The 14,180-nt window shown below is 38.7% G+C and overlaps 2 protein-coding genes across 10 annotated transcripts in view; both read right to left on the bottom strand.

The window, feature by feature from the left end:
* The window catches only part of MPHOSPH8 (M-phase phosphoprotein 8), a 53,917-nt gene extending 44,611 nt beyond the window's left edge, over positions 1–9,306 (bottom strand). For 2 of the 3 annotated variants that reach the window (XM_032838207.1, XM_032838208.1), the window contains exon 1: positions 8,911–9,177. In XM_032838207.1, the coding sequence (XP_032694098.1) occupies positions 8,911–9,162 (252 nt within the window). In that variant the 5' untranslated portion in view covers positions 9,163–9,177. Of the gene's footprint in view, positions 1–8,910; positions 9,178–9,209 lie in introns of those variants that run through there. The other variant, XM_032838210.1, reaches the window with a different exon arrangement.
* A 3,843-nt stretch (positions 9,307–13,149) lies between these two features.
* The window catches only part of PARP4 (poly(ADP-ribose) polymerase family member 4), a 133,465-nt gene continuing 132,434 nt past the window's right edge, over positions 13,150–14,180 (bottom strand). For all 7 annotated transcript variants that reach the window (XM_032838200.1, XM_032838204.1, XM_032838205.1 and 4 more), the window contains one exon: positions 13,150–14,066. In XM_032838200.1, coding sequence (XP_032694091.1) covers positions 13,919–14,066 — 148 coding nt within the window. In that variant the 3' untranslated portion in view covers positions 13,150–13,918. The remainder of the gene's footprint in view (positions 14,067–14,180) is intronic.

Genomic DNA, 14,180 nt, shown 5'->3' with positions numbered 1-14,180 from the left:
GCTCCTTTAATCTTTACAACAACCCCGTGGAGTACTAATACTCATTGTATAAAGAAGGAAACTGAAGCTTCTAGATAAAGTAACTAGTAAAAATTATACAACTAAAGAGTAATTCAGCTGAAAGTAAAACCCAAGGGCACTTAACCAGCTTCTGCATATATCCAACACTGTGAGGACAGTGTGTAAAATGTCAAAGGTGGATGCAGGTAACACATTCTAGTGCACAGCATGGAGCCTACTTAAAAATAACGTGCACGTACTCTTAGCTGATATAAGCACTGTCCCCTCACCCTGTTATATAACTAAACCATAAAATTATATCAATTTAGGCTTAGTTATTATTTTAAAATCATGAGGATTTTCAGGATTGTCTTTAAAAGTTAGGAATCTGAGTGCCTGGGTCGCTCAGTTGGTTAAGCGACTGCCTTCAGCTCAGGTCATGATCCTGGAGCCCCAGTCAGGAGTCCCACATCAGGCTCCCTACTCAGCGGGAAGTCTGCTTCTTCCTCTGACCTTCCCCCTTCTCATGCTCTCTCCTGCTCTTTCTCAAATAAATAAATAAAATCTTGAAAAATATAAAAAGTTGAGAATCTAAGTCCACTTTTCCCATTATTTCTTAGTTTCCAATCCTACTAGGTGCTGATGTTGGTCTTTCTTTAAGTGACAGAATGATTAAAAGGCAGTGTAGGCATGTTGAAGGGTAAAAGCGGAGGGAGTAGCAACTGGCTTTGGTTTGGAAAGCTTACTGACTCAGTGGTTGTATGAATAAAATCAGGTAGGTGTTAAGTGTAAGCTAGAATGGTGCTCTGCAGTTCATGTGGAAAACTATTTCATATATTCTTGCTTCTCAGTCAGATTGGGTATTGAGCAGAAAACATAAACAAGAAATTTGGAGAAGCAAAAATGTGGAATATGTATGATTAAGATTTAATAGCCATAAAACATTAAAAAGAAAAATTCTTATAAATGAGTGAGAAAATGGGCAAAAGATAAATAGGTAATTTAAAAACTGTGTTTATTGTATTTTCATGTTTTTTGGTGTATGTACCTTAAAATTTGCCATTTTAACCATTTTTAAGGGTAAATTCATAGAGACAGAAATGGCATTAAGTACGTTCACAGACACATGCAGTTATCATGACTGTCTATCTGTAGAACTTTTTCATCTTTCCAAATTGACTCTGTCCCTATTAAACAATAATTCCCCTTCCTCTGGACCCCCGTAATCCATCATTCTACTTTCTGTCTCTGTAAATTTACTTACTCTGTGTACTTTATGTTAAGTGGACTCATACAATATATGTTCTTCTGCTTCTGGCTTATTTCATCTAACAGAATGTTTTCAGGGTTCATCCATGTTCTAAAATGTGTTAGAATTTCCTTCCCTTTTAAGACTGAAAAATATTTCATTGTGTATATACACCACATTTGTTTATCCATTCACCTGTTGATAAACACTTAGGTTGTTCCCATTTATTGGCTACTGTGAACAATGCTCTATTGGACATGGTTGAACAAATAACTGTTTGAATTCCTGTTTTCAGTTCTTTTGGGTATATATCAAACAAAGGTGTGGAATTGTTGCGCCATCAGGTAATTCTGTTTAACTTTTTGAAGAATAGCCAACTGCATAATGTCTTTACCATTTTACATTTCTGCCAGTGTAAGAAGATCTATTCTCTCCACATTTTCAAAAACAGTTGTTTTCCATGTTTTTGTTTGTTTTATTATAGCCATCTAGTAACTGGTGTGAGGTAGTATCTCATGGTTTTGATGTGCATTTCCCTAAGAACTAAGGATGTGGAGCATCTTTTCATATGCTTATTGGCCATTTGTGTATCTTTAGAGAAATTTTTATCAAATCCTTTGCCCATTTTTAAGTAGGTTGTCTTGTTTTTGAATTATAGGAGTTATTAATATATTATGGATATTAATCCCTTATCAGATGTGATTTGCAATATTTTCTTCAGTTCTGCGGGTTGCCTTTTCACTATGCTGATACTGTTCTTCGATGCACAAAATGTTTTTTATTTTGATGAAGTCCTTTTACCTATTTTGTGTGTGTGTGTGTTTCTGGAGTTATATCCAAGGTTGCATTGTCAAATCCAAGGTCCGGAAAGATTTACCCCTGTTTCCTTCTAAGAATTTTAGGGTTCTACCTCTTAAATTTAGGTCTTTCATTCAATTTGAGCTAATCTTTGTATAAGGTGTGAGACAGGGTCCAGCTTTTCTTTTTTACATGTGGAAATCCAGTCATTTCAGCATTATTTGTTTCACTGTTAACTGGACTTGATACCCATTCTGAAAAACCAACAGGCCATAGATGTTTGGATTCATTTTTGGATTTTCCATGTCTGTCCTTATATCAGTACCATACTGCTTTGATCATGAAACTCTGTAGTAAGTTTACAAGTCTTTTACCCTATTGGTTAAATTTATTCTTAAGTATTTTGTTCTTTTAGGGGTATCTGGGTGGCTTAGTCAGTTAAGCATCTACTTTCAGCTTTGGTCATGATCTCAGGGTCCTAGGATCGAGCCCCACGTCAGGCTCCCTGTTCAGCGGCAAGTCTGCTTCTCCCTCTCCCTCTGTGATCTCACTCTCTCTCAAATGAATAAATAAAATATTTTTTCTTAAAGATTTTATTTATTTATTAGAGAGATAGAAAGCACAAATAGGCAGACTTAGGGAACTTAGGGACTCCAACATTCAATTATAGGAGTCCCAGAAAAAGAGAAAGAAAAAGGGGCAGAAAATTTATTTAATGAAATAATGTCTGAAAACTTCCCTAGTTTGGAAAGGAAACTGATATCCAGATCAAGAAGGCACAAAGAATTCCAATCAAAGTCAACAAAGCAGATGCACACCAAGACATATTGCAATTAAATCTGCAAAATATAGTGATAAAGAAAAAAATCATAAAAGCAGCAAAACTTAAAAGGGAAAGCCCATAAGCCTAACAGGAGATTTTTCAGCAGAACTTGGCAAGGAAAAGGAAAAGGAAAGGAGCAGCATGATATATTCAGTGGGCTGAATGGGAAAAATCTGCAGCCAAGAATACTCTATCTAACAAGGCTATCATTCAGAATAGACAGAGAGATCCAAACAAAAAATAAAGGCATTTGTGACCCTTAAACTAGCCCTGCAAGAAATATAAAAGGGGAATCTTGGAGTAGAAAGGAGAGAACAAAAATGACAGTATAAAGGTATGAAATACAAAAGCAGTAAAAATGAATATTTCTATAAAAAATCAGCTAGGGAAGTCAGACACACACATAAAGGATATAAAATACGCTAACATATACCTAAAAATGTGGACAGGAGAGAAGAATGGGTTCAAACTTAAACAACTACCACCTTAATATAGACTGCCATATACAGAAGATATAAGAATGCACCCCAATGTTTGCAGACTGCTGTGTCCATCAACTGATGAATGGATAAAGATGAATGGATAAAGACGTATTATTCAGCCATATAGAGAATGAAATCTTGCCATTTGTGATGACATAGATGGAGCTAGAGAGAATAATGCTAAGCAAAATAAATTACAGAAGACAAATATCATCTGACTTCACCCATATGCAGAATTTAACAAAGAAAACAAGCAAAGGGAAAAAAATAAAAGAGAGAGATTGAGACAAATCAAGAAAGAGACTATTACAGAGAACAAACTGATGATTACCAGAGGGGAGAATTATGGGGGGACCGATTAAACAGGTGATGGGCATTAAGGAATGCACTGGTGATGAGCACAGTGAGGTGTATGGAAGTGTTAAGTAACTATACTGTATGCCTGAAACAATATCAGACTATGCTGGAATTAAAATTAAAACTGGAGGGGAAAAAAGTCCTTTTTGGATTGTGCATTACCTGTATATAGAAACACAACCTTTTATTATGTTATTCTTGTACCCTTGAAGTTTGCTGAATTCATTTATTACATCTAGTCATTTTCTTGTAATTCTTTGGGATTTTCTATATAGAGAATCATGTCATCTGTGAATATAGTTTTACTTCTTCCTTTCTAACTTGAATGCGCTTTACATCTTTTTATCTAATTGCTCTCTTTAGAACTTACAGTACAGTACAGTGCTGAACAGCAGTGGTGAAAGTGGGTGCATTACAGGTAATTTTTTAAAGAAAAAGTGTGAATGGCTTAATAATAATTCTGTAACTGGTTACAGAGCCAAAGTCAGAAGACGTCAGTTAACTGCTATATAGCAAATATTTTATACTTCATCAGTTGAAAGGGAAAATTAGGTTTCAAAGTTCATCCTAAAAGTCCTTCCTCTCTCAATGACAGTGATCTTCCCTCTTGCCCCACTTGGGGCCTGAACTCATGACCCTGAGGATCAAGACCTGAGCTGAGATCCAGAGTTCAAATGCTTAACTGACTGAGCCACCCAGGCTTTAGTGTTGCTTTAAAAAAGTGACAGAGGTACCTGGGTGGCTCAGTCAGTTAAGCATCTGCCTTCAGCTCAGGTCATGATCTCAAAGTCCTGGGATCAAGTCCCGCATCAGCTCCCTGCTCAGCAGGGAGTCAGCTTCTCCCTCTCCCTCCGTACTCTCTCTAGCTCTCTCTTAAGTCAATAAATAAAATCTTTAAAAATAAATAAATTTAAAAATAAAATTGACAAGGAACACATCATAAAAAATGCCGGTTACAATGATCAATAACAGGGGCGCCTGGGTGGCTCAGTCATTAACCATCTGCCTTTGGCTCAGGTCATGATCCCAGAGTGCTGGGATCAAGCCCCCCATCAGGCTCTCTGCTCAGCAGGAAGCCTGCTTATCCCTCTCCCACTCCCCCTGCTTGTGTTCCCTCTCTTGCTGTATCTCTTTCTGTCAAATAATAAATAAAATCTTAAAATCTAAAAACAATAATCTATAATATTAGGAGTATGAAATTGAGAACAGCTCATGCATGCAAATTATTCTCAAATTAGTTTCCCATATTTCCAGTTTCAACTTCCTAAGTAATGGCTGATTTGCTTGTTGGCAACTATTTTATAGGTTTTAAATAACCCAATTAATCAAACAAATATTCAGTGTGAAACAATATATGAATACGTGTCCATTTAAATAAAAAATTCTTTTAAAGCACATGAAATATTTACTAATACTCTCAATGTTTGGAAATTAAGCAATATATTTGCACATAATTTGTAGAAATTGGAAAATATTTTTACCTGAATGAAAACACAGTATAAACATAATTTATGAGCTATAGCTAACCTAAGATTAGAAGTATATGATTTGAGAGAGCCTGGCTGGCTCAGCTGGTGGAACAGTTGGTGGGACAGTAAAATTCCTGATCTCAGGATTTTAAGTTTAAGCCCCAAGATGAATGTGGAAATTACTAAAAAAGAAGAAGAAGACGAAGAAGAGGAGGAGGAAGAAAAAGAAAAAAAAAAAAAAAGGCTGAAAACAACTATGTATCCACCTCAAGATGCTGGAAAAAGGCACATAAAGATTAAAGAAAGAAAACAAAAAGCCAAAATTGATTAAAAAAACAAATACAAACATTAAAAAACTAACATCACAACCAACTCTGATTTATTCTGTGAATACAAAATTGATTTGACTTAGAAAATCAATATAATTTACCACATTAATGGAATAAAAGAGAAAAATTACGTGATCATCTTGATAGATGCAAAAAAAAATTTTAATAAAATTCAACATCCATTCAAAAAAGCATTTAGCAACTAGAGTGCCTGGAAGGCTCAACTGGTTAAGTGTCCAACTCTTGATTTCGTCTCAGGTCATGATCATAGGGTGGTGAGATCAAGCCTGTGTAGGTATGGCTCCCCACTCAGCGTGGCATCTGCTCGTGAATCTCTCTTCCTATGCCTCTCCTCCCACCCTCCTACATCCCAGGACTCACTCTCCCTCTCTAAAATAATAAATAAATCTTTTTTAAAAAATCTGACAAAAATATTGTTGAGGGAAAAAAAGCACACACACAAAAACCAAATATTGTGAGATTCTGTTTGAACGAAAGAAAAAAATCTGGTAAAACTACACTCAAGTCTCAGAGAATGCATCCTTAGGCAGAAAAATTACAAAGAAAACCAAGAAAGCTATTACCATATAATAATCCAGGACAGTGATTTTGGGGGATGGAAGAGGATACTGATGAGAAAGTTGAATCAAAAGAGGTTTCCAGGGGCGCCTGGGTGGCTCAGTGGGTTAAAGCCTCTGCCTTCAGCTCAGGTCATGATCTCAGGGTCCTGGGATGGAGCCCCACATCTGGCTCTCTGCTCAGCAGGGAGCCTGCTTCCCGACCCCCTGCCTCTCTGCCTACTTGTGATCTCTGTCAAATAAATAAATAAAATCTTAAAAACAAAAAACAAACAAACAAACAAAAACAAAAGAGGTTTCCAGGGCTGGCAGTCTAATATTTCCTGACTTGGATGGAGGTTACACAGGTGTTGGCTTTGTGATAATTTATGAAGTTTTATAATTAAAGTATTTATTTGTACCGTAAAAAAGTCAAATCAAATTCCCATAAATAGTAAAAGTACTAGCTTTTTATTATGTAAAAATGACTCCAATTCAAAATTGAAGCCAAAACTTCAAGATCTGTCAGATTCATTTAATTGTTCTGAAAACATACAAAAAAATATATTTAGCAATAAACTAAAGAAAGAGCATAGCTAATATATAAATTTAGAATTAATGATATTCCTCCAAGCCAACACTCATCATTATGATTGTCTTAGTCAATAAGAAAATACCACAGTCTGGTGGCTTATGAACAACAGAAATACCAAAGACCTTAAGACTACAAGGAGGCCAAACAAACTCTATAAGACCCTTAAGTTTTTCAACTGGCTGGCTCACTTAGCCAATATAGATATAGTTCACAGAACCGATATAGTTCTGTTCTGCTGAGCTAATACTTTTCATCTTATAAATCACTCATTCTCAAGAGCACCTAAAAATACAAGGCCCTGAGAACTATAATTTTCACCCAACTTCACATCACTAAAGTGATATAAATAACCCTCCTTTATTGCTTTAAACACTTAAGCTTCATAGTTTCATCCGCTTTTGACTAGAATATATGAGACTTTGGGTACAGCGCCTACAATTTTTGGGACAAGGAATATTAAACATTGTATGAATTTAACTACATTGGAATTAAAATAAATTTAAAAAAAAGTATACCAATAGATGAATCATCTTAATTCTAAACATATTACTCATCTAACCAAATATTTTTCTAAATATTTTCTATGTGCCAAGCACTGTGTTAACTGCAGAGAATACAAAACAGTCCAAGATTGGCTCTACTCTCATCTCAACATGCTTTTGTAATATATTTGGGAAAATTACACCAAATAAAGTTCCTATCTTTGCTGAATTGCAACTAATAATAATATTAATGGCACTAGATTTCAATTATTTATTCCCAATAACAGACTCTTCAGTGTCAGCAACTGTGTATGCTACAATTCATCTCTATATGCTCAGGACCGAACACTGCACATAGCACACAGCATGTGATTAAAAAAAAAAAAAAGTTTGCTAAATAGACAAAAACATTAACGCAAGGTAGCACATGACAAACAGAAAACAACAGACAATAAAAAGAATACAGAGGGGTGCCCGGGTGGCTCAGTGGGTTAAGCGTCTGCCTTTGGCTCAGGTCATGATCTCAGGGTCCTGGGATCAAGTCCTGCATCAGGCTCTCTGCTCAGCAGGGAGCCTGCTTCCCCCCTCTCTGCCTATTTGTGATCTCTCTCTGTCAAATAAATAAATAAAATCTTTACAAAAACAAAACAAAACAAAACAAATCCCAAAAAGGAATACAGAGATCCGACTACCACGTGAGACCTTTGGTTATCTCACACTTACCTACTGAAACAAAGTGCTTCCCTACTGTCCATCCACCCATTCTCCTTTACCCCAGCTTGCAGTCCATGATTCATTCACTCATTTAATAATCTGATAAACACAAACCACTTACTACATACTAGGCACTGGATTGAATACCAGTGATACAAAAATTAATAAAAATATTCCCTTTATTAAAGGAGCCTACAACCTAGCAGGGGAGACAAATATTTAAAGAATAACGCTTTAAGTGCTGAAACAGAAGTCTGAACAAAGTGTTACTAGGGTCTAGTTGAAGAAGCACCTCACTCTGCAGGGATCAGGGTCAAACAAGGATTTCACTGAGAAACTGACGCTCAGAGAATAAGACCTAAAAGACTGCGAAAAAGAAGAGAGGAGTAAGCGCCAAGGCATAGTGTGAGGAAGAATTTCAAGTATTACTGTGTGGTTTCAATCACACAGTAAACAAGAAGGGAAGATAATGGTAGGTTTTTAAGACCTTTAAATGCCACCCTCTTGGGCGAGGTTCTGAAGACCAGGAGGAATTCCGAAAGATTTTAAACCAGAAAATTGATCATGGCTTTGAAAAACACTGAAACGATGGCGTGGACACTGGACTATGAAAAGAAGCACGATGTCAGAGTCACTCCTTTCTAACACGGAGCAGTGGCCCCAATCAGGTACATAAACATCGAAGACCATGACAAACCCTTCACCAACTGTCTGCACCCCTGACATTCACATACCGCAACCTACACTGCTTCCTCTCCTGGCCACACAACCCTTTCAAACTTCTTGAAACGGACCCTAAAAGCCACAGCCCAAGAGTCCGTTGAGGAATGTCAATGCACTGCTCCCATGATTCGCACGCTTGCGTCGCCTCTGGCTGTCACGTTCCTTTCCCCCGCCTACGTCGTGTGTCTGCACAAGCTGGTCTTTTCCAGCTTGTGAATTCTGGGAGGGCTTTGCGTCCTCGCGCGGCAACACTCCACAGACGTCCAACAGCTCCCCGCTTCACCACGTCAGGCCCTGCAGGCCCAGCCTCGCCTCCCCCGGCGCACACGTACCCCCTCGGTCTTCATATCCAGGATCTTTTCCACCTCAAACACATCTTCTCCGTCCTCCTCGCTGTCTCCAACTGCCTCGGCTCCTTTCGTGGCGGCATCCTTCTTTTCGCCCACTGCTCCAACACCTTCTCCTTCGATTTCAGGAGGTTCACCACTGCTGTCGGCAACTGCAACAGGAACTGCACTCACGCTCTCTCCCTCGGCAGCCGCCGCCGCCACCGCCGCCACCGCCGCCACCACCACCTCCGCCATAATATGAGACCCGCAAACCGCCGAGGAAGAGCGGCTGCGACACACACCCCGACAGTTCCTCGCGCTCCGCACTTGGCCCTAATCCACTCTGGCAGCGTGACGCTGCGAAGGAAACTCCAATAGCGGGCTCACGACCCTGGAGCGACACAAACTGAAACCAATCACTTCGAGGCTGGCGCGCTGGAGCCCCACGAAGCCTACGGGAAGCGGGTGGGCGGGCCGAGGGGCGCCCCGGCGGAAGGGCGGGGCGGACGGGGCCGTGAGAGAGTAGCGGAGGGTTGTTTCTCGTGCTGGCGGTTGGAGGCGTAGGGCTGCTTCTGAGCTCCTAGGGGGTTGGGACGGGAACTTTCGCTGGGGAGGGGAGGGGCTTGCCTGGGTAGGGGGGAGGAGGGAGTGAAGTTGACGGGGTTCCTCAAAGAGGTTGGGCTTCCCCGCTGAGTGGTGAGCCGGCAGAGGAGGCGGGCTCGGCGCTTCCAGAGTTGAGACGAGGCGGCGGGAGAACACCCGAGGCGCGGGAGTTCGACTGGAAGAGAAGCTCAATCTCCCTCTTGAGGGGACCGAACGGTGCGCGAGGTCTCTTCCTTCTTCCAGTTGCGCCTCACGGCCAAGGCGGGGGCCTTTGTAGGAATGCGGCCCACCTCCTGCCAAGACCTGAGCGGGCCAGAATGGAATGCCGGGCCGTTCGTGCAAGTGTAATTTTGATTCGTTTAATGCGTGTGAACGACACAATCAAACCTACCTCATAGTGCTATTATATCTTAGTATATCGTGTTGTTTAAGGTTAGGGGGAAAAAAAATTTAAGTAACAGGCCCAAACCAATTATTTTCTAAGTTCTTCGGATTTTTTTTCCCATTGAAAATGTCAGAGGTTGTGATAAAAGTATTTTTCCACGATTGACAAACCTAGTTATCCAAAGTTGCTAGGATAATCCACTTAATGGTAAAATATTTTTCTCACTTTGAATCTTAAATAAAATCTCTATTGTAGGGAACTTTCAATTTTTTTAAATTTATTCTAAAGTTTGATTTAAGTAATCTCTACACTCAACATGGGGCTCAAACTCACCCTGGAGATCAAGAGTCACAAGCCTTTCTGACTGAGCAAGCCAGGCACCCCAAGGCGCTGTTTCTTTGAATGGTGGACTTAATTTATAAGATTAGCTCTTTAACTCTGAGGTTAACTAAAGAATCATCTATGATCCACCAGATCCATTTGGATGATGGAGGAAAGACAGGTTTCAAAGCATACAGCCATGAAGGAATTTCTGAGACATCTTTGGTGCAAAAAGTCCGTTTTACTAAAGCATGGGCACAGGACCTGTGGGCAGAGAGCTGCGCTGGGGTCATTATATACTTTCAAGTTGGAAGGTGCTTGGGGATAGCGTAGGTTTCTCACAAATTTAGAAGCAAGGTTTCCAGGACCCTGAGGGGGCTAGCTATTGTTGGGAAAAGGTAATTTATTACTCTCTGGTAAAACCCCAGTCATGAGACCCTTCAGATGTATTTTGCAGGAGTAGAGATGAAGTTTCCAAAGGAATTTTTATATGTCAAAGTAGACTTACAGGATACTGGAGGGTTGGGCTAAGATTGCCTTTTGCCCTTAGCAAAGTATCAACATCAAGGCAGTTGAATCCCTAGAGGAATGTCACTCTGCCCCTTTCAGAGACTTGACAATGGACTGTAAGTAATAGGAAATTTAGTAATTTTTCTTCTACCTTTGTTCCCACATCATGGGAGAGGCACATCAGATCTTGAGTGGGCTCATTGATTTATTATTTATTTAGCTTACTAAATGCATCCTATGTACCATGACCGTACTAAGTATTAAAAACACAAAGAGCAATAGAGCATAGTATTAAAATTCAGCTGACTAAATTTGGAGATCTTATTGACTTTTTTCAACAGCTGGGGCAGCATCCCATCTAGCAAATAGGAACTCCAAAGAAATGCAGAAAAGGACAGGTTTTTCATGACAGAACGGGGGTAGGGCAAGGAAGTCATAAACAAAAAAGGATTATTTCAGGCAAATGCACTGTTCTTTGGGGAAGGCTGGAGTCTATTTAAGAGGATTACCTCACTAGTACTAACAGGAAATTCCAGACTACTAGTTAAGATTATATTCCTAGAAGAGCCTGAAACTGCAGTTAGGTTGGGTATCAAGTCTTGCTTTGCAGATGTTGGTGTTGACATAGATAACTCCATTTTGGGCCTGTTGTCTCTTAACAGTCTCTGCCCTCCACAGACTCTTAGTCTATAAAGGAAGACACACAACAATTCTAATAATTAGATATCTTTTTAAAATAAGTTTTTAAAAAATACTATAATCAAATAACATTAGTTGATGGGGAAAGCTCATTTTTTTTTTTTTCAGAAGAATTTTGGTTAACAAGCATAGAAGAAAACATAGAGAACCACAGTATTTCATGAAAATAATTCAGGCAGCAAAACCATTAGATGAAAGATTGATGAGGAACTGGCTGCCAAAGTATCTCTTCAGACTGTTGGTTGGTTGTAGGAGAAACAAAACTTCACATTGGAAAACCCAGTGATCAATGTTAGCATTACTGAAAGTAGAACAACCAAACTATATGCCTCCTGTTGATAAAAATATTGATCGTTAACCTATTCAGGGCCTTAGATAGAATTTCCAGTTTACAATATGGGGAAGAAAAAAATGGAAATAATTGGACAAATCCAGAATGTAGGACATTGTTTCTTTAATAAGTCAATAGCAAAAGAAGAGGGAAGAGAAGACTGTTCTAAATTTATAAAAACTTGGCAAAATATTTTAAATGATGGACTGTATGCTCATTATACTATTTTCTCTACTTTTACGTATTTTTGAAATAAAGTATTTAAGTATATATATGTTCACTGTAAAAATTTTTAACTAATTCAAATATATAAGATAGAAATAAAGTTCCTATTCCTCAAAGGTAACGTTTAGAATATGACATGACAGACTTCTATATCATACAAGTATAAATACCCATTTATATAATTTTTAAATGAGCTCTATTCCACATTGTTCTGCAACTGTAACATATATATATATGCACATATATATGCATATATAACACATGCATGTGTGTGTGTCCATGTTTTTGCAAGAAGAATTACTAGAAGCGGAATTCCTACTAGTGAAACTTATACTTCAAGGAGGATAGTGATTTAAATTTGGATAAATGCTGCAAAACTTTGTTTTACTAGTATATAGTTCCAATAACAACATAAGGAAGTCTGTTTACCTTCACATACTCTGCTACTAGGTATTATCAATTGCTGATCCCCTTACTCTGATAAAACAAGAAAAGAGTTATCTTCTGTGATTATGTTAAACAAGCAGACAAGTTCAAGGGCAAGACATAATTGATTTAGCCAGTAAAAACATAACAAGCTATTTTAGATTTAGTGGGTTACCATTTATATAAACACCAAGAGGAAGAGTAGTCAAAGATGCCGTCTCCTCTTGGTCCTTATCCTGCACACCAAGAGGAGCTAGATAATTGCAATGTGAGTTGTGGGACACATCACTGTTGAGGAGCCAATTCTAGATGCAGCTAGGAAGATTTTTAGTCTGCAGCTGTATTTGGAGTTTATATTGCCTCAGAACTGGGAGGTGATGAGAAATAGAAATAGTCTTAAGTCTGCCTCTCGGGGATAGGCAGATGGGAAAAGGCCTCATGGAAGCTACAAGCTTCCCATCCTTTGAGTATCACAAGATATTTTGCCAAGACTCAATTATAGCTGTGGTTCAAGTCCAGGGAATTAGGAGGGGTCACACATCAGGATAATGGAAGTTACTCAAGATGAAGGCAGGATGGGCAGTAAAAAGGGAAATCCTGAGCCATACGTGAAGGAGAGTGGGTACTGGGCATTTGGCAAATCACAGTAATAAGGACAGGCTGGAGGATAGCTAAAAGACTGTATCTCAGAGAAATCTGTTGTGATGAGCATGGTGTTGGCTAATTGAATTTAAATTAAAAAAAAAAAGTGAAAACAAAAACAAAGAAACCAAGGTTTTTATATAAAGGTAGAGAGGTAATGGGCTAGAAGTGGTAATGTGGAGGAAGGTAGACAGTGACCTTACAGCTTTCATAAAAAATAACTCAAAATGGATCACAGACCAAAATGTAAAGTGCAAAATTTATAAAACTTCTGTAAGATAACATAGGAAGAAACCTAAATGACTTAAGGATTTTAGAGGCAACACCAAAAGCAAGGTCCATGAAAGACTTGCTTGGGATACCTAGTCTCTAAGTGACAAAAAATGTATCAAGGGATCTATAGACTAGGAACCACACCAGGGAGCATGCATAAATGAGGCAAAGTTCTGGATACAGAGGGCCCTGGAAACAGGCTTGCATGCCATGAACACTGACATCTTCCAAAGATCTTGTTTCTCCCCAGCTTACTAAGTCCAGCTGGGCCCAGTTCTCCACTAGAGTCCTTAAAGGGGAGAAGGAAATGAGGCTCTAGGACCAGCCAGATGTGTCTCTTATCACCTCAAAACATTTAAACCCAAATCTGTAATATGCAATATTTTGTTACCACTTGCTAGTTCATTAAAATAATCAATTCTGTTTCTCATTATTATAAGCGAGTGCTAAACTGAATGAAATCATAATTAAACTTCATTATGGGGATCTATTGATATCTTACTATTTTATACATGGAAGCATGAAAAGTGTTTAAAATACAACTTCAGTTGATTCAGCTTGACTGTAATTAAGAACTCTGTGAAGAGGAGGTGTGTTTACGTTTGGATCCCCAGTAGCTGTTTAGTGGCAGAGTCCCAGTCTTGACCCAATTCAAGCCGTTGGCAGATAGATGGATATTGTCCTTCAGTTCTTCTTACCCATTTACTTGCTTTCCTTATTTCTTCAAAAGCCCAGGGAATATTCCTAGATTAGAAATAAATAGTTCCATCAACTTCAGAACACAATTATATATGAAATATAATATGATACCAAATCCAGCACATCATATCAGACAAGATAATTCTGTCAAAAATTGAG

This window comes from Lontra canadensis, unplaced genomic scaffold, assembly GCF_010015895.1.
Source record: "Lontra canadensis isolate GAN:19392208 unplaced genomic scaffold, GSC_riverotter_1.0 scaffold103, whole genome shotgun sequence".
Classification (NCBI taxonomy): domain Eukaryota; kingdom Metazoa; phylum Chordata; class Mammalia; order Carnivora; family Mustelidae; genus Lontra; species Lontra canadensis.
The sequence above is the reverse complement of the archived record's forward strand: the minus strand, read 5'-3'. Positions and strand labels throughout refer to the sequence as shown.